The sequence below is a fragment of the Dermacentor variabilis genome, chromosome 1, assembly GCF_050947875.1.
Source record: "Dermacentor variabilis isolate Ectoservices chromosome 1, ASM5094787v1, whole genome shotgun sequence".
NCBI lineage: Eukaryota > Metazoa > Arthropoda > Arachnida > Ixodida > Ixodidae > Dermacentor > Dermacentor variabilis.
The window spans coordinates 129,598,586-129,617,153 of NC_134568.1; the positions used below are offsets into that span (position 1 = coordinate 129,598,586).

The 18,568-nt window shown below is 42.1% G+C and overlaps 1 protein-coding gene across 2 annotated transcripts in view; it reads right to left on the reverse strand.

Moving 5' to 3' along the window:
- The window catches only part of LOC142584615 (uncharacterized), an 81,740-nt gene that overhangs the window by 29,903 nt on the left and 33,269 nt on the right, over positions 1–18,568 (reverse strand). For both annotated transcript variants that reach the window (XM_075694755.1, XM_075694759.1), the window contains exons 6-9: positions 12,098–12,201; positions 8,388–8,472; positions 7,754–7,921; positions 1,599–1,685 (exon numbers count right to left, since the gene is read on the reverse strand). In XM_075694755.1, coding sequence (XP_075550870.1) covers positions 1,599–1,685; positions 7,754–7,921; positions 8,388–8,472; positions 12,098–12,201 — 444 coding nt within the window. The remainder of the gene's footprint in view (positions 1–1,598; positions 1,686–7,753; positions 7,922–8,387; positions 8,473–12,097; positions 12,202–18,568) is intronic.

An 18,568-nucleotide genomic window follows, 5' to 3' on the forward strand; every position in this document is an offset into this window, starting at 1 on the left:
TGTAAGTTGGCTGCCCTGAAAAGCTCAAGTGACCAGAACAGCTATGGCTGTAGCATGTACGATTGTGTGTCGAGTAACTGTAAATTGTCAGTGTAACTCAATAGTCTGAATGAACAAATGTTTTCCTTGCCGAATCTGACTACCAATTAATCATGGCTCAAGAGCCAAAGAAAACAATTTGCTTTAACCAAGGTCTTCAGGTGGTGAAAATAAATCAGGTATGTGTCCCCCATTATGGCGTGCTGCATAATCAAATCATGGTTTTAGTTTGTAAAACAAATAAATTTAGTTTATATTTAATGTGACTTAATCACATGACTCTGAGCAAGCCATTGGGAAATTGAAGATGTTTGTGTACATGCATCATCTAAAACAATTTACACACACACACACACACATATGTATAAAGAGAGAGGAGGGGATGGGAAAAGCTTGGGCCCTTGCCTTCGCAGGGAAAATGAAAACTCAAATGAAAGCTGCCTATGACCACAGGTCCGAATCGGCATTAATTGGAACCGCCATTGCTACCATTTTGATTATCTTGCAGCCTCGAGCCGGCGCTCTTGCACGCCAATTCGCTGGCAATGCTAGGCCTAGCTGCTTCAACATTCACAACCAAGTTTCCTGCTGTTCGGTGCCGTCTTTTTCATTGAAAGAATTAGCCGCTGTCAGCAATGGCGCCGACTCCACCTTTGTAATCCTCACCGATGGCCTTGATGGGCAGAAAGCACGACGCCTTGCATAATGCCGGTTCCCAAAAGTCAGCTTCGCCAAAATGCAGCGGAGTTACGCGGTGAAGCACACGCGATTAACTGTGGTGAAGCATACCATGAATGAAAAGGGGGCCACTGTCACGGCACACAGTATGTATCCTCTAATTACACATGCATGCACCCGCCATCTCCTGTCACAGTACAAGCACGGATACGCCTATTAAGTATGCTGGTATGCCTTCAAAGCTATTTCTGACGTCCCTGTAGCGATTTGAGCCCTTGGGGGCAGTAAAAGACAAGCATTCATTTTTTCAGACTGCCTTATTTTTCAAAAATTACAAGTCTGAAAAATCGGACGTTGCTGGCATAGTAGGAAACCAGTACCAGGAATTGTTTATTGCAATAAATATATAGATGCTAAGGTGCATTCGCACTGCCTCCACTGCCATCATGCTGTCATGGTACTGACGCGCATGCACTGCCTGCCATTGGAGTGCTAGAATTCGGAAGGTCTCCAGTGATGCATAGCTGCCAATTTTCTTTTGCAGCACCTCGTATTTGGCTAACATAATCTTGAATACCAAAGAAACCTGAAACTAAAGGAACCTGAAACTGCATCTTCTGGACAAAGATCGCTATTACTTGTACGATGTCTCCTTAATAAAATTACTTGACAAAATGGAACTAGGTACAGGGCATTTAGGGTACAGTATCAGTACCTGAAATGGGGGTGCCGTATGGACTAAATGTGCCTTAGATGGACCTTTGTGCCATAGGTTGTGTTATGGTTGCATTCATGAAGGGTATGACAAACCACTTATTGAAGCAGCACCTATAGTAGGAAAACACTCGTAATATTTGATATTCAAGTTGCCAAAAACTCACACTTGATTTGCACAGGAAAGATGAATCATTGCGGATCATTGCAGAAAATTCTTTTGGGCTTGCATCAGAACCCAGGGACTTGATAATCTGAAAAATGTTAAGATCAACATAAATGTCTATGAATTTTCGACATACAATTTTGAGCTTGAATTATGCACTGCATGTTAAATTGGACCTGTCCCACAGTTCATTGGCAAAATCTGAGTGCATTTGGTGTGCTATAAATTTTGTATTTGAATTTTTTGTTTCACAGTTGAACAGTATGGCAGTCTAGCAACACTAATTAGTGACGAAATGAATCGTACCCTCAGCTGCGGCTCCCTCGAAGTAACTAAATAAAATCTTGGAGGCCCTGCTATACTGCAAGCACCGGAAGTGACTGTAGAAGCTGGAAATGTGTTGTGGTCGCTATGCATTATTTTGTGTTTGCATGTATGTCTCAACTATCAGCCCTAGGTAGTTTCTACAGGCGTTCTAGGGTTTCAGCTGGTTTTATTGCGCGAGTGAAAGAATTGTGGGCACAATTCAACTGTGACACCCTTGCTGCGCGCGCTGTTGGGTGCCAGAACATGGGCAGCAAGATGTTTGATGTGATTTCTGACTGTTTCGAAGCAGTCAACACAGCGGTGGTCCCATCTGACGTCACACAATGCAAGCCTACATGGCGGTTGCTCTTGGTGGGAGGGCTTAAATGCAGTGATTTCAACTTGAATTTTTCAGTTAGATGAGTGCTGAGAGCCTAGTTTTTTTGTGTGGGTGTATACAGTAAAACCTCGGTGATACGAATTTGAAGGGGTTGCGTAATATATTTGTATCAGCCAAAACTCGTATCCCTAAAAAACAAATAAAGTTAGCATGTTAGAGAGCCAGGAACTTATTTTTAGAAATTTATTCATGATAGTGGAAGCCCTGGATGTCCTTCTGGGTTTTCTTTGACAGGTCAACCAGCAGCGAATTCTGGAAGTTGTACGTGCACTTCACAAAACTGGCCCAGCAAGAACGTTAGATACAGCACAGTGTGAGCCTCATGAGCAGTGATACGTGGGAGAGACTGCCAGTGCTGTACAGTTTCCACTCCGTACAGTATGCGCAGTTGCCGTTGTTATTGGCTGCCTTCTGCCGGCCTCTCACCATGCTGCGAACATGGAAACGGTCTGCCTGCCGACCTTCCTTGGCGTGCTTGCTGCTGCCAAGCCCACGGCATGTGGCGTGTTTCGTGTCTAAGCCTTGGGGTGGCGGCACCATAGGAACGATGACAGCACACCACTGGCAGCGGTAATCGAAGCGTCAGCTAAGCCTTTATATTGTAAACTTTATTTGTAATGCTTCAAACCAGCATGTACAGAAAAACATTCCTCTTTTAAATTTTAAGTTGTTTGAAGCAAATTCAGCTTAAACGCTGAAAAGTCCTATATCGTAAAAACTTCCCGAATGGGTAATGGCAAGAGAGAGAGCAGGCAGTCTGGACCAAAAGATGAACAGTCGTGACAGAATTCGCCCTTGCGAAAGCTACGTGTTTATGTGAAAATCGAGCTGCAATTTGTTAGATATTGTGAACGAAGTGGTGTGACATCTTCAGCTACAAAAGTGGAGGAACTTTAGCAGCATACCAGCCTGTGATGGCTCTTTGAGATTGGAAGCATTTCTTCATTCAGTGGCGGACAGCTTGTGTTCACCAGAAATGTGTGGCAAGACTGTATATAGTATCTTTCTGTCCATAAACAATTATGCATGTTACACCTGTACCTGTTACACCAGTATAGCTTCTGAAACGCTATTCACATGCTTTTTATTTCATATACACATTGATGCCGATATACTAAAGCTGTTTATTTGCAGAAAGTTGGTGTGATTAGCGTCGTGATTTCGCTCGGCCTATGCAGCAGTGCCAACCTTCAAAGGTAAATGTACAAGCTAATTCTGAGTCGTAAATAAGAATATAGATATATATGATGACAAAAGGGAACTTCCCTTCTGTCATCACATCTTTAACGCATTTTCATCACAAGTGCTTGTTACATGCGTCTTGGTGTTTTTTATGTTGACCGGGTGGCTTTGGTCCACGGCATTTTATCTCAAGTGTTATATGCACTATAGGTGTGCTCTGTTGACTAGATCGCGCAGACCTGTGCGTATTTAAGCAGGAAGTTCTTCGAAAATAAAACCAGTTGTTAGAAAGCGCTCATCCTTGTGTTGCTCCTCTTCTTTGTCCCTGTTTGTTTGCGCACAAAAAACTTTTTAAAAAATGAATTCGACTGGAGGTATTATCAAAGTTAGCCTGCAGTGCTCTGAGCACTTCTTCCTTAAAAAAGATCCAAAATTTGAGCTTTGGTCGACTTGGCAGCATCACTTTTAAAGCACAGCAGCAGTGAAGACACAGAAGCTTCTCTCTGGTTGTTAATTTTCCAATCTGATGTATAGGCTGTTTTAACAATGTTTGAAACAATGGTAGATGCTCATGAGCGCATGTTAATTTGATAATTTTGTTCAACTTTATTTTCCCCATCATAGTTTGCTTTTATGCATCAGCGCTTCGACAATGTATGTACAAATTATTACACGCAATTCTCCCTGTTGTGTGGGGCTTTCACTCAAGAGCACACAGTCGATTTCAGACCTTGACCGAACCTTAACTAGCTGTCTATCTCTTACATTTTTAACACCGCCTGTGCAAGTGCCCTTATTCACTGTAAAATATTGCGCAACACTCCACATTGCTATACGGCACAGTACAGGAACTGAACAAAGCATGTGAAGGCTCCAGCGTCAGTTGAATGCACACTTGACCCCCTTGCTTGCACAGAGAATGTTGCACATGAGTGTGCCAAGGGAAAGAGCATGATGCACGAAAGCAAGGAGCTGTTGGTAATGAAATGCCACCATTATTCATTATGGAACTTGGCTGATGAATGGTGGAAGCTTTGGTGGTACTTCCATGAAATTTTGGCTTGCTTTGTGTGTAGCATGCATGGCAACTGCATGGGGAATAGCAGCAAACAGCTCAAAAAAAAAAAAAAAACTCAGAATATATCCAATGCTTTTTGAAAGTTGGGTTACGAATTGGGAGCAGCAAACAGTGCAACTGCCCACTGTGATTTGCAAAGAAACAGATCAATCGCAAGTTTATAACCAGAAAGCTGAAAAGAATAATGCTATGACAATAAAATGCTGGCTCATCTCCACTGCTCCTTAATATATTGAACATATTAGGGAATATATTGAACACCTTATGAAACGTTTTATGGGAAAAAAGGCTACAAGGGAGAACAGCTGAAATAACTATATGCCGAGTTACTATTTATCCCGCTGACTGAGCTACAGTGCACTTTGCAGACAGAAGTTTAATGAATGTATAAAAGCAGCCACGATCGGTTTGTTCATCCATGCTTGTACTGCTATTAATATCAAGCTACCTATATATGTTCTTTAATCGTAGGAAAGTTTGTGCAGTTTTGAAAACGACACCTCACATATCCTTTGGCAGATTCTGTCCCTATAGTGTTTTTTATAGGTGAGGAGGAACATACCATATTTACTTGAATATAATGTGCACTTTTCCTCCCGGTAAAACAGGTCTAAAAACTGCATGCGCGTTAGAATAGAGTATGATGCTAAATCTGCATTACCATATTGACATCGGCATTTCAAAATGGCCGCCTCGTACGGGCTTCGAGCCTAGCTGCCGTAGTTTCCTCTAATATTCTAGGGACCATAGTTTCTTCCATGTGCTGTAGTATGTGTGCTTAGGTTAGTCCACCGTCCATCTTCCCATTTTAAGCGTTTGCTCTATCAACATGGAAGCGCTGACTGTGAAGACACGATGAGTTCATCACGATGCCGCGATTAAAAGGAAAGTGATCATGTGTGCGGAGACGGATGGAAATTGGGCCGCATCACGGGTGTTCAGAGTTCTTGAAGCTTGCATGCGGGAACTGGCGCAAACAAGAGAGGAGTTCTACTCTGTCAGCTGGTGCTTACGGCGCTGCCCCTATCTTGAAAGTGATCTGCGATGGAGGCAGTCTATGCATCTAGGCACACCACACTGTGTTCTCGTCGCTTAGTTTGCGTTGAAGTGAGAGGCCACACAAAGGTCAATTCACTTGCTCCTGCTACCTTACTTCCTCACTCCAGCGTCATTTTCCCGCGGTCATTGAGTGAGATGTGTTCCTGTTTGCTTGTGCACGCATGACACCATGCTTGTTAGTTCAGTTAGCACACGAACGTTTAAAAGTTTATACTGCCAATAAAACTACTATCCTTACTTTTCGTACAGCTGTCAACTAATTTGCTATCGCAATCGATCCTTTGCCTTTCGGGCAAAACTGCAACTTTTTTTTATTTATCGCAACTTTAGTGCACTGGGAGTAAAGCATTGTTTTTCCAAATGAGAGACAGTTGTATTTTTGTATGAAAGAATGAGGCACGTGTTACTGTAAAGGACTTTTCTTTTCTTAGGTCATGGCAAACAGGTGTGCGTTAGAATCGAGTAAATATGGTAGCCTTGAACCAGCGCACCGCACCACTCTCCTTCTCACAATGGTATGTGCGAGGAGGTATGCGTGAGTTCTCAATGGCAGCTTGGAACGGTAGAGGTGTCAGTGCAAATTGGTGCGATGTCAAATGACTTAAGGTCAATGGGCTACCACTGCGCTGTATTCGGCTGCAAAAATAACTTTCGGAAACGAATGTGTAGTGCATCTTCAGCCACGGTGACTCTGTGGACTCTGCCACTGTGGCTGTACACAAGCGTCGGCTTTGCATTCCCAGCATAAACAGAAAGCATTTGATGCGACCAGCTTCATCGCGTGCATGTTCGGAAGATTTTGTTCACAGTGAGTGCACGGCGACAAACTCGGCACCCATGATAAAATTGGGATTTGAATGAAAGGTGCATATTCGAGTTGGTAAATTAGTGCGAATGGACGAAGTCAACTATTTCTTCGTGCACGCACATTAAAGTTATTCTGTTTGAATATGTTCTAAGATTATCATGCTTGGCAACCAATGTTCTGGTGGAAGTTGACTGCGAACATATTGTTGTTGTCGCTTTCAACATATGGCACTTACCCACGAGGGGGGATAGGCCATGGTTCTCAATGGAAAATATTATGAAAACAGTACCATACATTCCGATGAAGAAAATGAAGCTATGTTCTTTATCGTTTTGTGATCAAGCCATGCCTACCCTGTCCCAGCCTAGTTCACACGGGCTTTCTCGTGCTTGTGAATCTCGCCGCCAAGCTGTCTGGCCGATGACGTGCATCATGTGGTATATACTGAAAAAAATAATGTTGCTTAGAAGAGAGTAGTAGTTTGTTTTTCAGCTTTCTTGAGTCAGCAAGGTGCCCTTGCACAGGCACCACTTGAGACCTAAGAGTATGTGTATTTTTTTAAGGTGTCAGTGCATCTTGTTGATCGTGTAATATTCGTGGCCACTATCACCAGGTTGTTTCATCAAGTACTTCATTTTAATTGCCCGTCCGGCCGAGTGATATTACAATTGTTTATTTTGTTAAGCTCGATGCCCAGGTGCCAAATAAACAATGCTTAGAAAAACATACCCCAAAAATTTTAGGACCACGAAAGCTTGCAGAATGTGTTTCCTCGGAGCTTTGCTAGTTACGTGGACTGGGATCTACTCTGGCGCGGCACACCACACGGCACATGGCAACACCTTTGATTGTTGTCACTTGAGTGATACCTCAATAGAGTTCAAGGCTAGACAAGCAATTGAATAATAACACGTTGCACATATTTTACGTATCGACAATGTCTAGACGACTTGCCACTAATTCAATTGCGGGCAGAGCTGCAGCAGCGCCTCTAGGCCCATCACTATTCGATATTGCGGGTACATCAAAGCTCAAGGTTTAGTGATGACACGCGAAAAAGTTTCCTAATCACAAGAACTTGTTGAAACCTCTTGGAAGAACACAGAAACTTGCCACTCGTTGTCTACAGCATGTTCGCTGTGTTTCTTCTAGCGCGATCCCACATGCCATTATGGCTGTGGACGGTAAGCAGCGCTGCGTGATGGCAAAATGGCGACGCCCTCAATAAAGCAGTCTATAAAAAGCTTCCAATAAATGTCACTAACGCTTCTGGTCCTTAAATGTTTAGTTTCGGGGGTGCTTAAAGTATAAAGATACAGTTACCTGCTTCATGCTGCCAGATATCCTCTTCACTTCATCTAGGCCCAACTGATGCACCTCCTGAGGACTGAGGTCAAGCTCAAGGTGGTAGCGCAGACACTCCTTGTAGTAGGCTTCGCCAGCTGGTAGGGAGGTGGCTGCGATCTCTGGCCTTAGGTGAGGCCAATACTCCTAGAGATGGTACGGGCACATTGCATTTGTGTTCACACTTGCTACAACATGGAAAACTGCTCGTATAAAAACATCTGCCAGTAATAACTAGTGATAAGCACTCAAAGCAGCACCAAGAAATAAGTAGTAGTAAAAAAACACACAGGCAAAGCACAATATGGGTACTTCAAGGCTGGAAATCATCACTCTTTTGCATTGAGTGTAGTAATAAATGCAAATTTGCTGGATGATGAGCGCTAATGAGAGGTTGACTTCCAGTGCAGCAACTTTTATGTTGATAGCGTAGCGCATAAAAACGAGGTTGTTAAATCATGTATGCACTTGCCATATAAGCACTCTCAAGTACAAAAACCTTAGCAAAGAAGACTTGTAGGTCAGTGCAGCTGCACTACAGAGCAATCGCAAAATGGCACTTGAATAGGGTCACCTTAGAACAAAAATGGCATATACATTCAAGTGCACTTACCTCTTTAATGAACTTTCTTAGCTTACTGAAGGCAGGCTGCACTGATGTTTCTATTACTTTCACTGCGTCTTGCCTGAGAACTTTTCTGAAAGCGTGAGGAAATTAATGACATGAAGAAAAATAAAAAAAAACACACACACACAGTCAAACCTCGATATAACGAAATTCGTGATGTAACAAACTATTTTCATTTCTCAATCATAGTTATTTATTTTTCGTGATTTAGCAAATTAATTTTGTGACAGAGTTTCAATTTAATGAAGTTTTCGGCCATTTCAATCATGTACTTGTAGTATGGCTTGTAAATCTAGCCTTCTGCATGAAAAGTTTGAGCAACAAAACCGCCATCACAGTGCACATGCACTGGGACGCAGTAGGCAGGAAACACCGCTGTGCCATTTGTTGCGCCGCAGCTCGCAGTGCTTGGAGAAATATGAGAGCTACTATTCCTTTTGCGTTAGGGATGAGGAGGGAGTGAATGTGCAATAATGTCATCAAGCATGCGCTGGAAGGGGGGAGCCAAGTCCTCAAGCACGCGCCTATCTGCCTTCTCCTCTTCACGTGCATCCTTGCCCTGGCCATGCACCGTATTTTGGAGGTAATCTCTCTGTGCCAAATGCAAAGCCTGAGCCGAAATGGTTCACGGTTGTTCCCTTGCATCTAGTGTTGGTGGTCGCTTATGTAATCTCATGTTTCTGAGACACAGACTTACGGCACTGTACGACACAACGCCCAAAAATTTCGCATGCTGTGAGCTACGTCAATGTATTACTCTCAGCGCAATCAGCACTGCACGCGCTTACGCTTATAACCGTGCTATTATGGCCCGACCTTCTTCCAATTTGTTTATAACAGCTTACTAGAGATACTATCTCTAGTAAGATACTTGAGCTAGTATCTCTAGAGATACTACCCACCAGCAATGCTCTGGGAAGTTGTCAAGTTGTTTTTAATGTTGAAACTTTAAAAGATCTAATTAAAGAAATTTGCAATTTAACAAAGTTTCTCGCTGCAAGTACAACTTCGTTATATTAAAAGTAGTTTGACTCTCTCTCTGTGTGTGTGTGTGTTGTGTGTGTGTGTGTGTGTGTGCGTGTGTGTGTGTGTGTGTGTGCACGTGTGTGTTACAACCTGTTTCAGCACTCTAATGCAACTTAAGAAGCACCTCTGCTTCTTAGGCTGAAAGAGAAAAATGCACATAAGATGTTCACAGATTTTTTGATTATTTAAAGGAATCGGTACCATAGCTCGACTTAGTGCAGGTAGAACCCATTTATTGCTACATTTTTCTGGCTAACTTTGTTGTCTTCTTCTCTTTCTCATTAGCCCCCTGGCGATGTGGATCGCCACATTCAGTGAAACTAAAGTGACAGATCAGTGCTCTAAGGTGCCCAAAGCACCGCTTTTACCAAAAGCAGAGCCTCTGTAAGCAAGAAATGCTAAACTTCGGACTGCATTGGTGCCACTGCTGTGAAAATATGGCGCCAGATCCTATGATGCAAAGTCCCATCTATAATTTGCAAATTGTAGTCAATACACTGGCACATCCCAATACACTTTAACATGACAGAAAATGCAGGTTGGCAAATTTTATTGGCTTTTCTACCGAACGCACTGATGCTACCCTTCCAAAACACTCTTTGATGCTATTTGCGAGTGTATGGCATACTCTCCATGCGGCCTTCTTACTCAATGCAAACAGCACTGCTGGTGAAGTACAACCTCTAAGATGACGCATGCATTTTATTGACGCAATTCATGTAAGTTCAGTGAATAAGATGATTTTGGTGTCCTGGATGAATATATGTTGCCTTCAGATAGTCAGCAAACGTCCTCGGATGAGAGTGCTTTAAAAGACAGCGGCTATGAAGGCCCTACAGACCTACAGCACGAATCTTGGATTCCACACAGGAGCCTGCTTCGAGTGCTACTACACAATGCTCCAGTACTGTTGAGTGCCTCAGGAATAAGCAAATTTTCTGAAATAAATCACTTAACAGGTGCTCATTTACCTGTTTGCTTTTTCTGCATGGTGTCTCAATGCACGAAATAGCTCCTAACGGGGATGACCACAAATTGGGTAATTGCAATTGACTGCAAAGCGTTAATAAGCAAACATTCTTCTGCTCTGAGAGCTTCAAAATGCTTGTTGCTGTTTGGTAAACTATTGAACATTCCACCAAAACTACGAAGGTTCCTTTTTATTGCATGACACAGTGTTATGACCAGACCCTAACAGCTGGCATTTGAATTTTAAAATGCAACTAAAGGCAAAGATAAAATCACTCTGTATTGCATGTGTAAGCCTTGTAACCTTTGTTTTGTTCCAAAAGATTACTTATCTTCTGTTATTCAAACCACCCGCAATGAGCTGGGCGATCCTCATAGGAATATACTGGCCATTATTGCTGTCGTCACCTCACACCACAAATCATGCGAGAATCCCTTCAAACATGAAGGAGGGGAAAAAAATAAATAAAAGAAAAGGTTGGAGACATTGAGAAGCGCACTTACTACATGAAAAAGTTTGCAAAAGCTGGCGCTACTAACCCAAATAACTGGGGAACACGAGCATGTGTGTGTAGGGCGCTACCTGACCAGAACGGATACTTTCATGTGTCATGTGGGGCCCGACGCATGACCGCTAGAGAGTTAATTCCCTTTTACATTTACCTATATGTATTTAGCCACTGTAGATGACCACAGTGCATGAAATACATATTTAGTCTAAAGTTTCCATAGTTTAACAACAAACGTGATGACGCTAATACACTGTTTATTTTCTGTCACCTGAATCGCCATGGGCAGCAATGGCGTTACTAGCTGCAAGCATGGGTACAGTGCATGTGTGCAAGGAAGTTGTGGTAAGGCAGAAAGAGCAAACATGTCCTTCAGTCAAAAGTGTGCAGTATAGCAAGACCATTGCTGCTGCATAAGACTGTGCAGTGCTTTTGTGAGGCTTAGGCATGCCTGCTCTACAGAAGTTGCTAGTAAGCAGGAATGTCAAGTACACATGAACTAAGAAATTTTCCAACGCTACCGTGAATGCAAAGAACTGAACCAGTTTGAGGCATTTGCAATGTCGTTAACAAGCCCAATTTTCGCACATCTGCTGTCAATACATACATTGCTGAAATAACTGTACTAACCTAAACCTGGCGACACTTGCATATCTTGTTAAAAAATTGTTTTCTTTTTGTTCTCATTGTTATTCCATCTGTAGTTCCATCCCACAACACGGCCATGAGATATTGTTCTTGTGGCTGTTTGTAAGAACATCCTATACTGTCTCGTTCACACTTTCAGCGACTCCAACTACATAATTTTTGTAGACAAAGTGCTGCCAGGTCATCTGTCCTGCCTAGGATTTTTGCAAATTTCCACACTTTGCAGCTCACTGCAATTAGGCCTCTGGGCTGCATCTTTTGAGGTTGCCATACAAGGCCTGATACATACCTTAGGTGGAATGTGAATGGCCGTATAATAACTTGTGGTCATTCTCCCCACATTTATGATTACTAATTCAGAAATTTGATGTGCCATAAGCTCCCTACAATTAGTGGAATTTGTGACAGAAGGCTTTGATATATACTGCAAAAGACTTTACTGGAAACTTTTTTCTCCCGTGTGTCATCCACATGCGCAATACATGTTTGTTACTTGCCAAACAAAATTTGCACAAGAAATGGTTAGAGAAAAATAAAGCATACCTGTCTTGTTCACAAATGGTATCGGGATACTTTTCAAAACGTTGAAAGAACTCGGACTTCTCAGCTGGCCCTTCAAATGAGGCTAGCCTTTCCAGGACATGTTTCTAAGAAAAAGTTAAATAGAGTTACTTTTTCTTTAGCATTACTTTTAGTACTGCATAGTGCACAGGAACAGTCTGTCTGGGGGAGGGGGTTGAAAATTTGGTAAGAAATCATGATGGTTTTTAACAGGATATATATATGTATCAGAATGTCTACCAAGTTGACATTTCCAGATTCCCTGAGCATTCCAGGTTTTCCCCGAGTGCCTTTGCAAAATTTCCTGAGTGATGCAGAACTATGTTTTATGTCAAGACGAGCTGAAACCATATCGCCCGATGCTGTCACTCTCTAGTAAGCATATGAAAAAATTAAAAAAAAAAAAACGCCTAATCCAATTTGAATACTAAGGAGTAGTGTTCATGTTATTCAAAGAGAGAATAGAAGGGAGGGGTTAGTAAAATGCACAGCAAATAAAATGCCTTAAAAAAAAATTCAAATCGAGTCGGACATTCTCAAATACGAATAAAAAAGGAGATGCATACAAAAGCAAATATTTTCAAATATGAGCTATTTCTATCAACTGATAGCAAGCTCAGTGGTATGAGGCCCGAACTTTGTCACAATTGAGATTCTCTCCGATTCTCTCTCAACAGCTTGTAAGTCAACCTCAACTGTCCTGACATACTCTCAGCCTGCAGATGACGCCTCAGTGTTGTGTTTCACTGCTTTAAAGAGTTTATTTTGGTTTGGATGAGGGACACTTGCATCTTGGCATCAGCCAACACTTTGTTTTTTTGAACTCAAGCTCCTTCAAAATGGCGGCAGCATGCTTCCTTTCCTGTTCATTCCTCAATGCATAGGTCCTTTGTGGTCTTGTACTCCTTCCGCCACTCGTTCGTCCCACGGACCATTTGAAGCATTTCTTGGTCAGTTGCACAGTCCACGTCCGAGTTTTCGAACTCCTTAGGGGCCGCGAAAACATCCGAAAAATCGGCCAGTTGGAAAAAAATTAATGCATGTCACTTACTGCCCTTAAGGGCTAAAACCACCACAGGCACATTTGAAAACGTTCTGAAGGCCTGTCAGTACATGTATTAGGCATATTGGTGCTCGTACTGTGACAGGAAGTACCGGGTGCACGCGTGTATAGTTAAGGAATACATACTGTCCCGGGGCAATAGTGCCATCCCATGCTTGTTATGCTTCACTGCAATACTTTTGCGCATGCTTAACCAAGTAAAATTTATGTACAGAGGTTAAGCTGACTTTCGGGAACCGACATTATGCAACGCACCATGCTTTCCAAGCTTCTAAGCCAATCGCTAGGACCACAAAGGCGAAGTCCGTGTCATTGCTGACAGCAGCGAATTCTTTCAATAAAAAATATGGCGCCTAACGGCAAGAAGCTTTACAGCGAACGTCAAAGCAGCTAGGCCTAGCATTGCCGCAGTGCTGGCTACAGCTGCCAGCGGATCTGCGTGCAAGAGCGCCAGTTTCAAGCGGCGAGGTAATCAAAATGGCAGTAGTGGTGGCTTTGATTAATGCCGTTTCGGACCTGCAGTCCCGGCAAAACGTCTGGAAAATCAGACAGCGAAGAGTTCTTGCATCCGAAATTTAAGACGTTCTGATACATTGACTCTATGGGGTATGTGGTGGTGCTGCGAAGCCGTCCAAATTATCGGGAATCCGGAAAGTCGGTCGTTGACTGTACACTGGCAACTCCTCCAGCCGACGACAGAACGTCAAAGACGATTCATTACGATTCCTGTCTGTTACTCGAGCCAGCATTATCGCGACTTTCAACCCTTTCAATATCGAGCCAGCATTACCGCGACTTTCAACCCTTTCAATAAGATTACAGCTGATTTTCCCTGATAGAGGCACAAATTCCCTGAGTTTTTCAGACTACTCAAAATCCCTGAGAATTCTCAGTTTTCCCGGTTGGTAGACACCCTGATGTATACTATATTTTCCAAATTATAGTGTGGACTATACAAGCCTGAAAGTTGAAATGTGGCATAGTGCAGACTATACATGATTTTATTTTTTAAGACTGAAACATGCTTCGAAGCAACATGCTTGACTTGTTTTGTTTTGACAGAGAGGTGCCATTCCTCTGAACAGAGAGAACAACGCACCACGCATGGCGTGTGCATGCGCGCGCACACACACACACAATGTTCAATTGTCTCATATTAGTCCCAGCGAATTTCTTTACTACTGTTTTTTTATGAAATTATATTTATCTCCTCACGTGCTGCTTTCTGCTTAAAACATGAATAATAAATAACACTACTCATATGAGAGAAACTTGCGCTGCTGATCTCAGTGTCGAGAGTTTGATATCGCGCTGTGGCAGCTGCATTTTGATGGAGGCGATATGTGCAAATAACTGTGCAAAGAGCATTTGGAATTTCAGGCTAGTACACTCCTCTACCCAGGCAACGCAGCAAATTAGATACATGCAGGTATACATAACACAGGCACATTATTTTTTGGCTAATGACACATTTGTAGAGGTGGCGGCTTCGTTCATTCCTGCGTATTGAAAATGGGGCAATAACAATAAAATACATTATTATTATTATTATTTTATACTGAAGACCAAGAATCGGTCCACACAGGACAGGTACAAGAGGCATGATAAAAGCACAAACATAAAAGATACCATAGGAAAACATTTCATAAAATGGAAACATAACACCAATTAACAGTAGGTATTACCCATGAACAGTAGGTACCGAGGGAAAATACTATGCAAAATGGAAACAAACCACGGTGTTTTTGTACAAGTTGCACAAAGATAAACAGTTTTTTGTGTGTTTAGAGCCATACTGTGTTCATCACACAAGTTTAATATGTTATTAAGTCTTAAATTCAAGTTCTATTGACCATTAGTACAAGTAACTTGACAAAAGAGCACACAATCATCCATGAACAGTCTGATTTGAGTTCCTCAAAAGCAATGTCCTGGTAAACAATGTTAAAAATGTCATTTATATAAAGTAAGAACAAGAATGGCCCCAGAACACTGCCCTAGGGCACGCCTGATGTTACAGGAAGAAAGATTGAATTGTTCCCATCTACAGAAACAAACTGGGCACAATCTGTCAAGTAGTCTTCAATCCATGCAATAAATATATCTGGCAGATTAACTCTTTCTGTACCGCGGACATTGGGCATCGTTAGCCTGCTAACAATGATTTGAAATGCCGCTTTCAAGACGTTCCGGCCCGCTCACGGACACGCTGTGCTATTGAACGTAAAAGAGGAGAACTAAATTTTTGTTTTCTAAGCAGTTCGCTTTTTTTCCCCTTCAGGTGATGATTTTTGAACACACTCCAAAGTTTTCGCGATCGTCAAAGTAGAAAGCAAAAATGGCCTCCCGCTATTGATGGTTTGAACCGCTGCTTTCAAGACCTTCCGTGCCCCTCATGGACACCCTGCGCCATAGGACGTGAAGGAAAAGACCCATATTTTTGTTTTCTAAGCAGTTCGCCTTTTCCCCTACAGGCGTTAAATTTTTAATGCACTCCAATGTTTTGCAATCGTCAAAGTATAAAGCAAAATGGCTGCCTCTGGGAACGGCTCATGCATTTAGAAAGATTGTAGATTTTGCTATTCCGCTGAGTCTGCCGGTGATTTTATCGATGGATCAAGCAGCAGCGAGTCTGAGGATGCTGCCTTTTCGTCGGACTTTGACTCTGAGAGGTGCGACGACGCAAACCAGCCCGGAAGATTGGCGGCTGCAGTCTGGCATGTCAAACTGTAGTGCTTGCACTTAAATTTTTGTAGCAGAATACCTGCTGAATGAAAAATTTAGATTTTTTCGGAGATAGTGCCTATTAGATGGCAATACATTTTGTATATCTCATAATTTTTGCTACATTTTTTTCTTAGTAGATGTCTTTACAAACTTTGTTCAATTTTATCCCACAATCTTGATTCTCGCACTATATATATACTTTTTATGACATATATCTCGTTAATAACATTTCTATGCATGAAAAGTGCATTCATTCTGCTTTTTGTTTATGTATTACGTAAAATATTGAGTGCAGTAGTTCGTTCAGAAAAAGAAAATCTAGCTTAACCTGCAAAAAACACCTATTTTCCCCATGATACGGAAAGAGTTATTGTTCTTAAGTTTTGTAATTAGTTTGTGATGAATAACTCTGTCAAACGCCTTGCTAAAATGAAGGAATATGACGTCCATTTGACCATTCTTATCCAGAGTTCCTGCAAATGAATGAACCACTGCGACTAACTGAATTACGTTTGAATAACTCTTTCTAAAACCATGCTGAAAGTTAGTAAGTATAGAGTTTTGTTCAAGAAATTCCGCAATGCGTTTAGATATTACATGTTCAAGCATTTTAGAAATTGATGATACTAATGAGATAGGACGGTAATTTTCTAAGAGTAAATGGTTGCCTTTTTTAAGGATGGGAAAAACACGAGCCCTCTTCCAACCCCTAGGTAATTTTGCAGTTACCCGGGAACATTGAAACAGCACAATGACAGAATGAGCGATAATTTCTGCATAACGGCGAAGAAATGTTCAGTGGGTACGGCGGACCAGACTGCAGCAAGTTGTCACGGAATCCCCTTTTCTACTTCGTGCAGGCTCTTCTGCTGGGTTTTGCCGGAAGGCTTGATCCAGAATCTTGCCTTGTCACTAACATGTGTCTCTGTGCTGACACGTGTACACATCTCAGCTAGTTCACAGTGCAACTCCTTTCTTCCGTTGAAGCCAGCACGATAGCACCATTTACTGCGACTGCGTCATCAGACCTGCCTATAAAGATCGTCCACAGAACTACACCTTCAGTGGGTACGGCGGATCCGACTGTGGCGTGTTGTCATGAAATCCCCTTTTCTACTTCGTGCAGGTTAGTCCTAGCTACAGCAGCTTTTGTAGTGATTATCGTGGCCTTCTGGTCCTGCGGTGCCCACAAAGGTGTATTATGATTGCATATGATATACTCTCTGTATGTGTGCTACTTCTTTGTGGTGATGTAGAGACTAATTCAGGCCCTTGGACAGCAGAAATGCTGAAGGAATTGTTGACAGGGCAAAATAAATTAGCTGAAGAAGTGGCTACCATAAGGGAACAGCAAAAGAGCATGGAAAAGTAATGTCTGATCTTAGTTTGCGCTTTCTTGAAATAGAAAAATGAACTGCCCAGGTCGAATCCCTCGAAAAATTAATTAAGGTCTTGAAATTTAAACTAACCTATCTGGAAGACCGCGGTGTACATTCAAATTTAGTTATTTTTGGAATACAGAAAGATCCTAATGAGAAATACTCAGATTTAAAGCAAGAAGTTCTAAACAACTTCTTAGCATCAAAACTACAGGTATCATGCGTATTTATTGGTAGAATTAACCGCTTAGGCAGACATGGCAATCCTAGACCAATTATAGTTCATATTCAGGAATATAATGGGAAGCAAGCAGTGTTTAAGAATGCACAAAAGCTTAAAGGGACAAAAATATCTATCCAAAATGATTACTCGCGTGAGACACTGCAGAAAAGAAAGCTGTTATGGGCAAGTGCTAAGGATAAAAAACGACAAGGAAAGAATGTTTCACTCATTAGCGACAAGCTGCGAGCAAACGGGGAGCTCTTCGTTTGGGATGAAGATATCGAAACAAGAATAAAGGTTCCTTTCTTTCATGCTAATTCTAAAATAGTGTGACCTGTATGATCTTCTAATAATCAACATAAAATTATTAACATAAATGTGCATAGCACTGTTAACAAATGAACAGAAATGGAAGCCATCTTGCTAGATTACGATCCTGCTGCCCCCGCAAGGCAGTTATGGTCCGGCCAGCAGAACCCTCTCCTTTTTGTTCTCATAACCACAAATAAAATCCTTTGCTCATCCTTTGCTTGTGGCAGGTGCATTGTGGTGGTCAGGAATGCAACCCTAAAGATGGGGATAGGAGGAGATGAACACAGTGGTCTGCTCTGGGCGTTTCTGATTGTCGTGGCTGCACTCTGGATGGATGGGGAAAAGGGCTTTTGTTTTGTATGCTGTTCCCTCGTGCTACTTTTGCTACAAAATAGGCACTAATTGATGAAGGCAACCAGTAGTGTGAGCTTCAAGGTGAGAAGGAACTGGTCATGCCACTGTTCAGTTGTACTCCTATTGACACTGCGTGAGCAACAAAATGATGATAGCGGGCCAAGGCAGCACTCATCGCTCATGAAACATGAGGAGTTGGGTGGGGTGGCGGAGATGCTTTTTTTAACCAAAGCAGATCTCCTGCTGAATTGGCAAATCAAAATTTTTTTTTTCGATCATGAGTGAGTGTTGTCGCCTGCTGATGAAATCTGAACTACTTGCAAGATGGCGGCTATGGTATCCCACCTTAAAACAACTTAATCTGCCATGAATGTATGTTATAAGAACATATAATA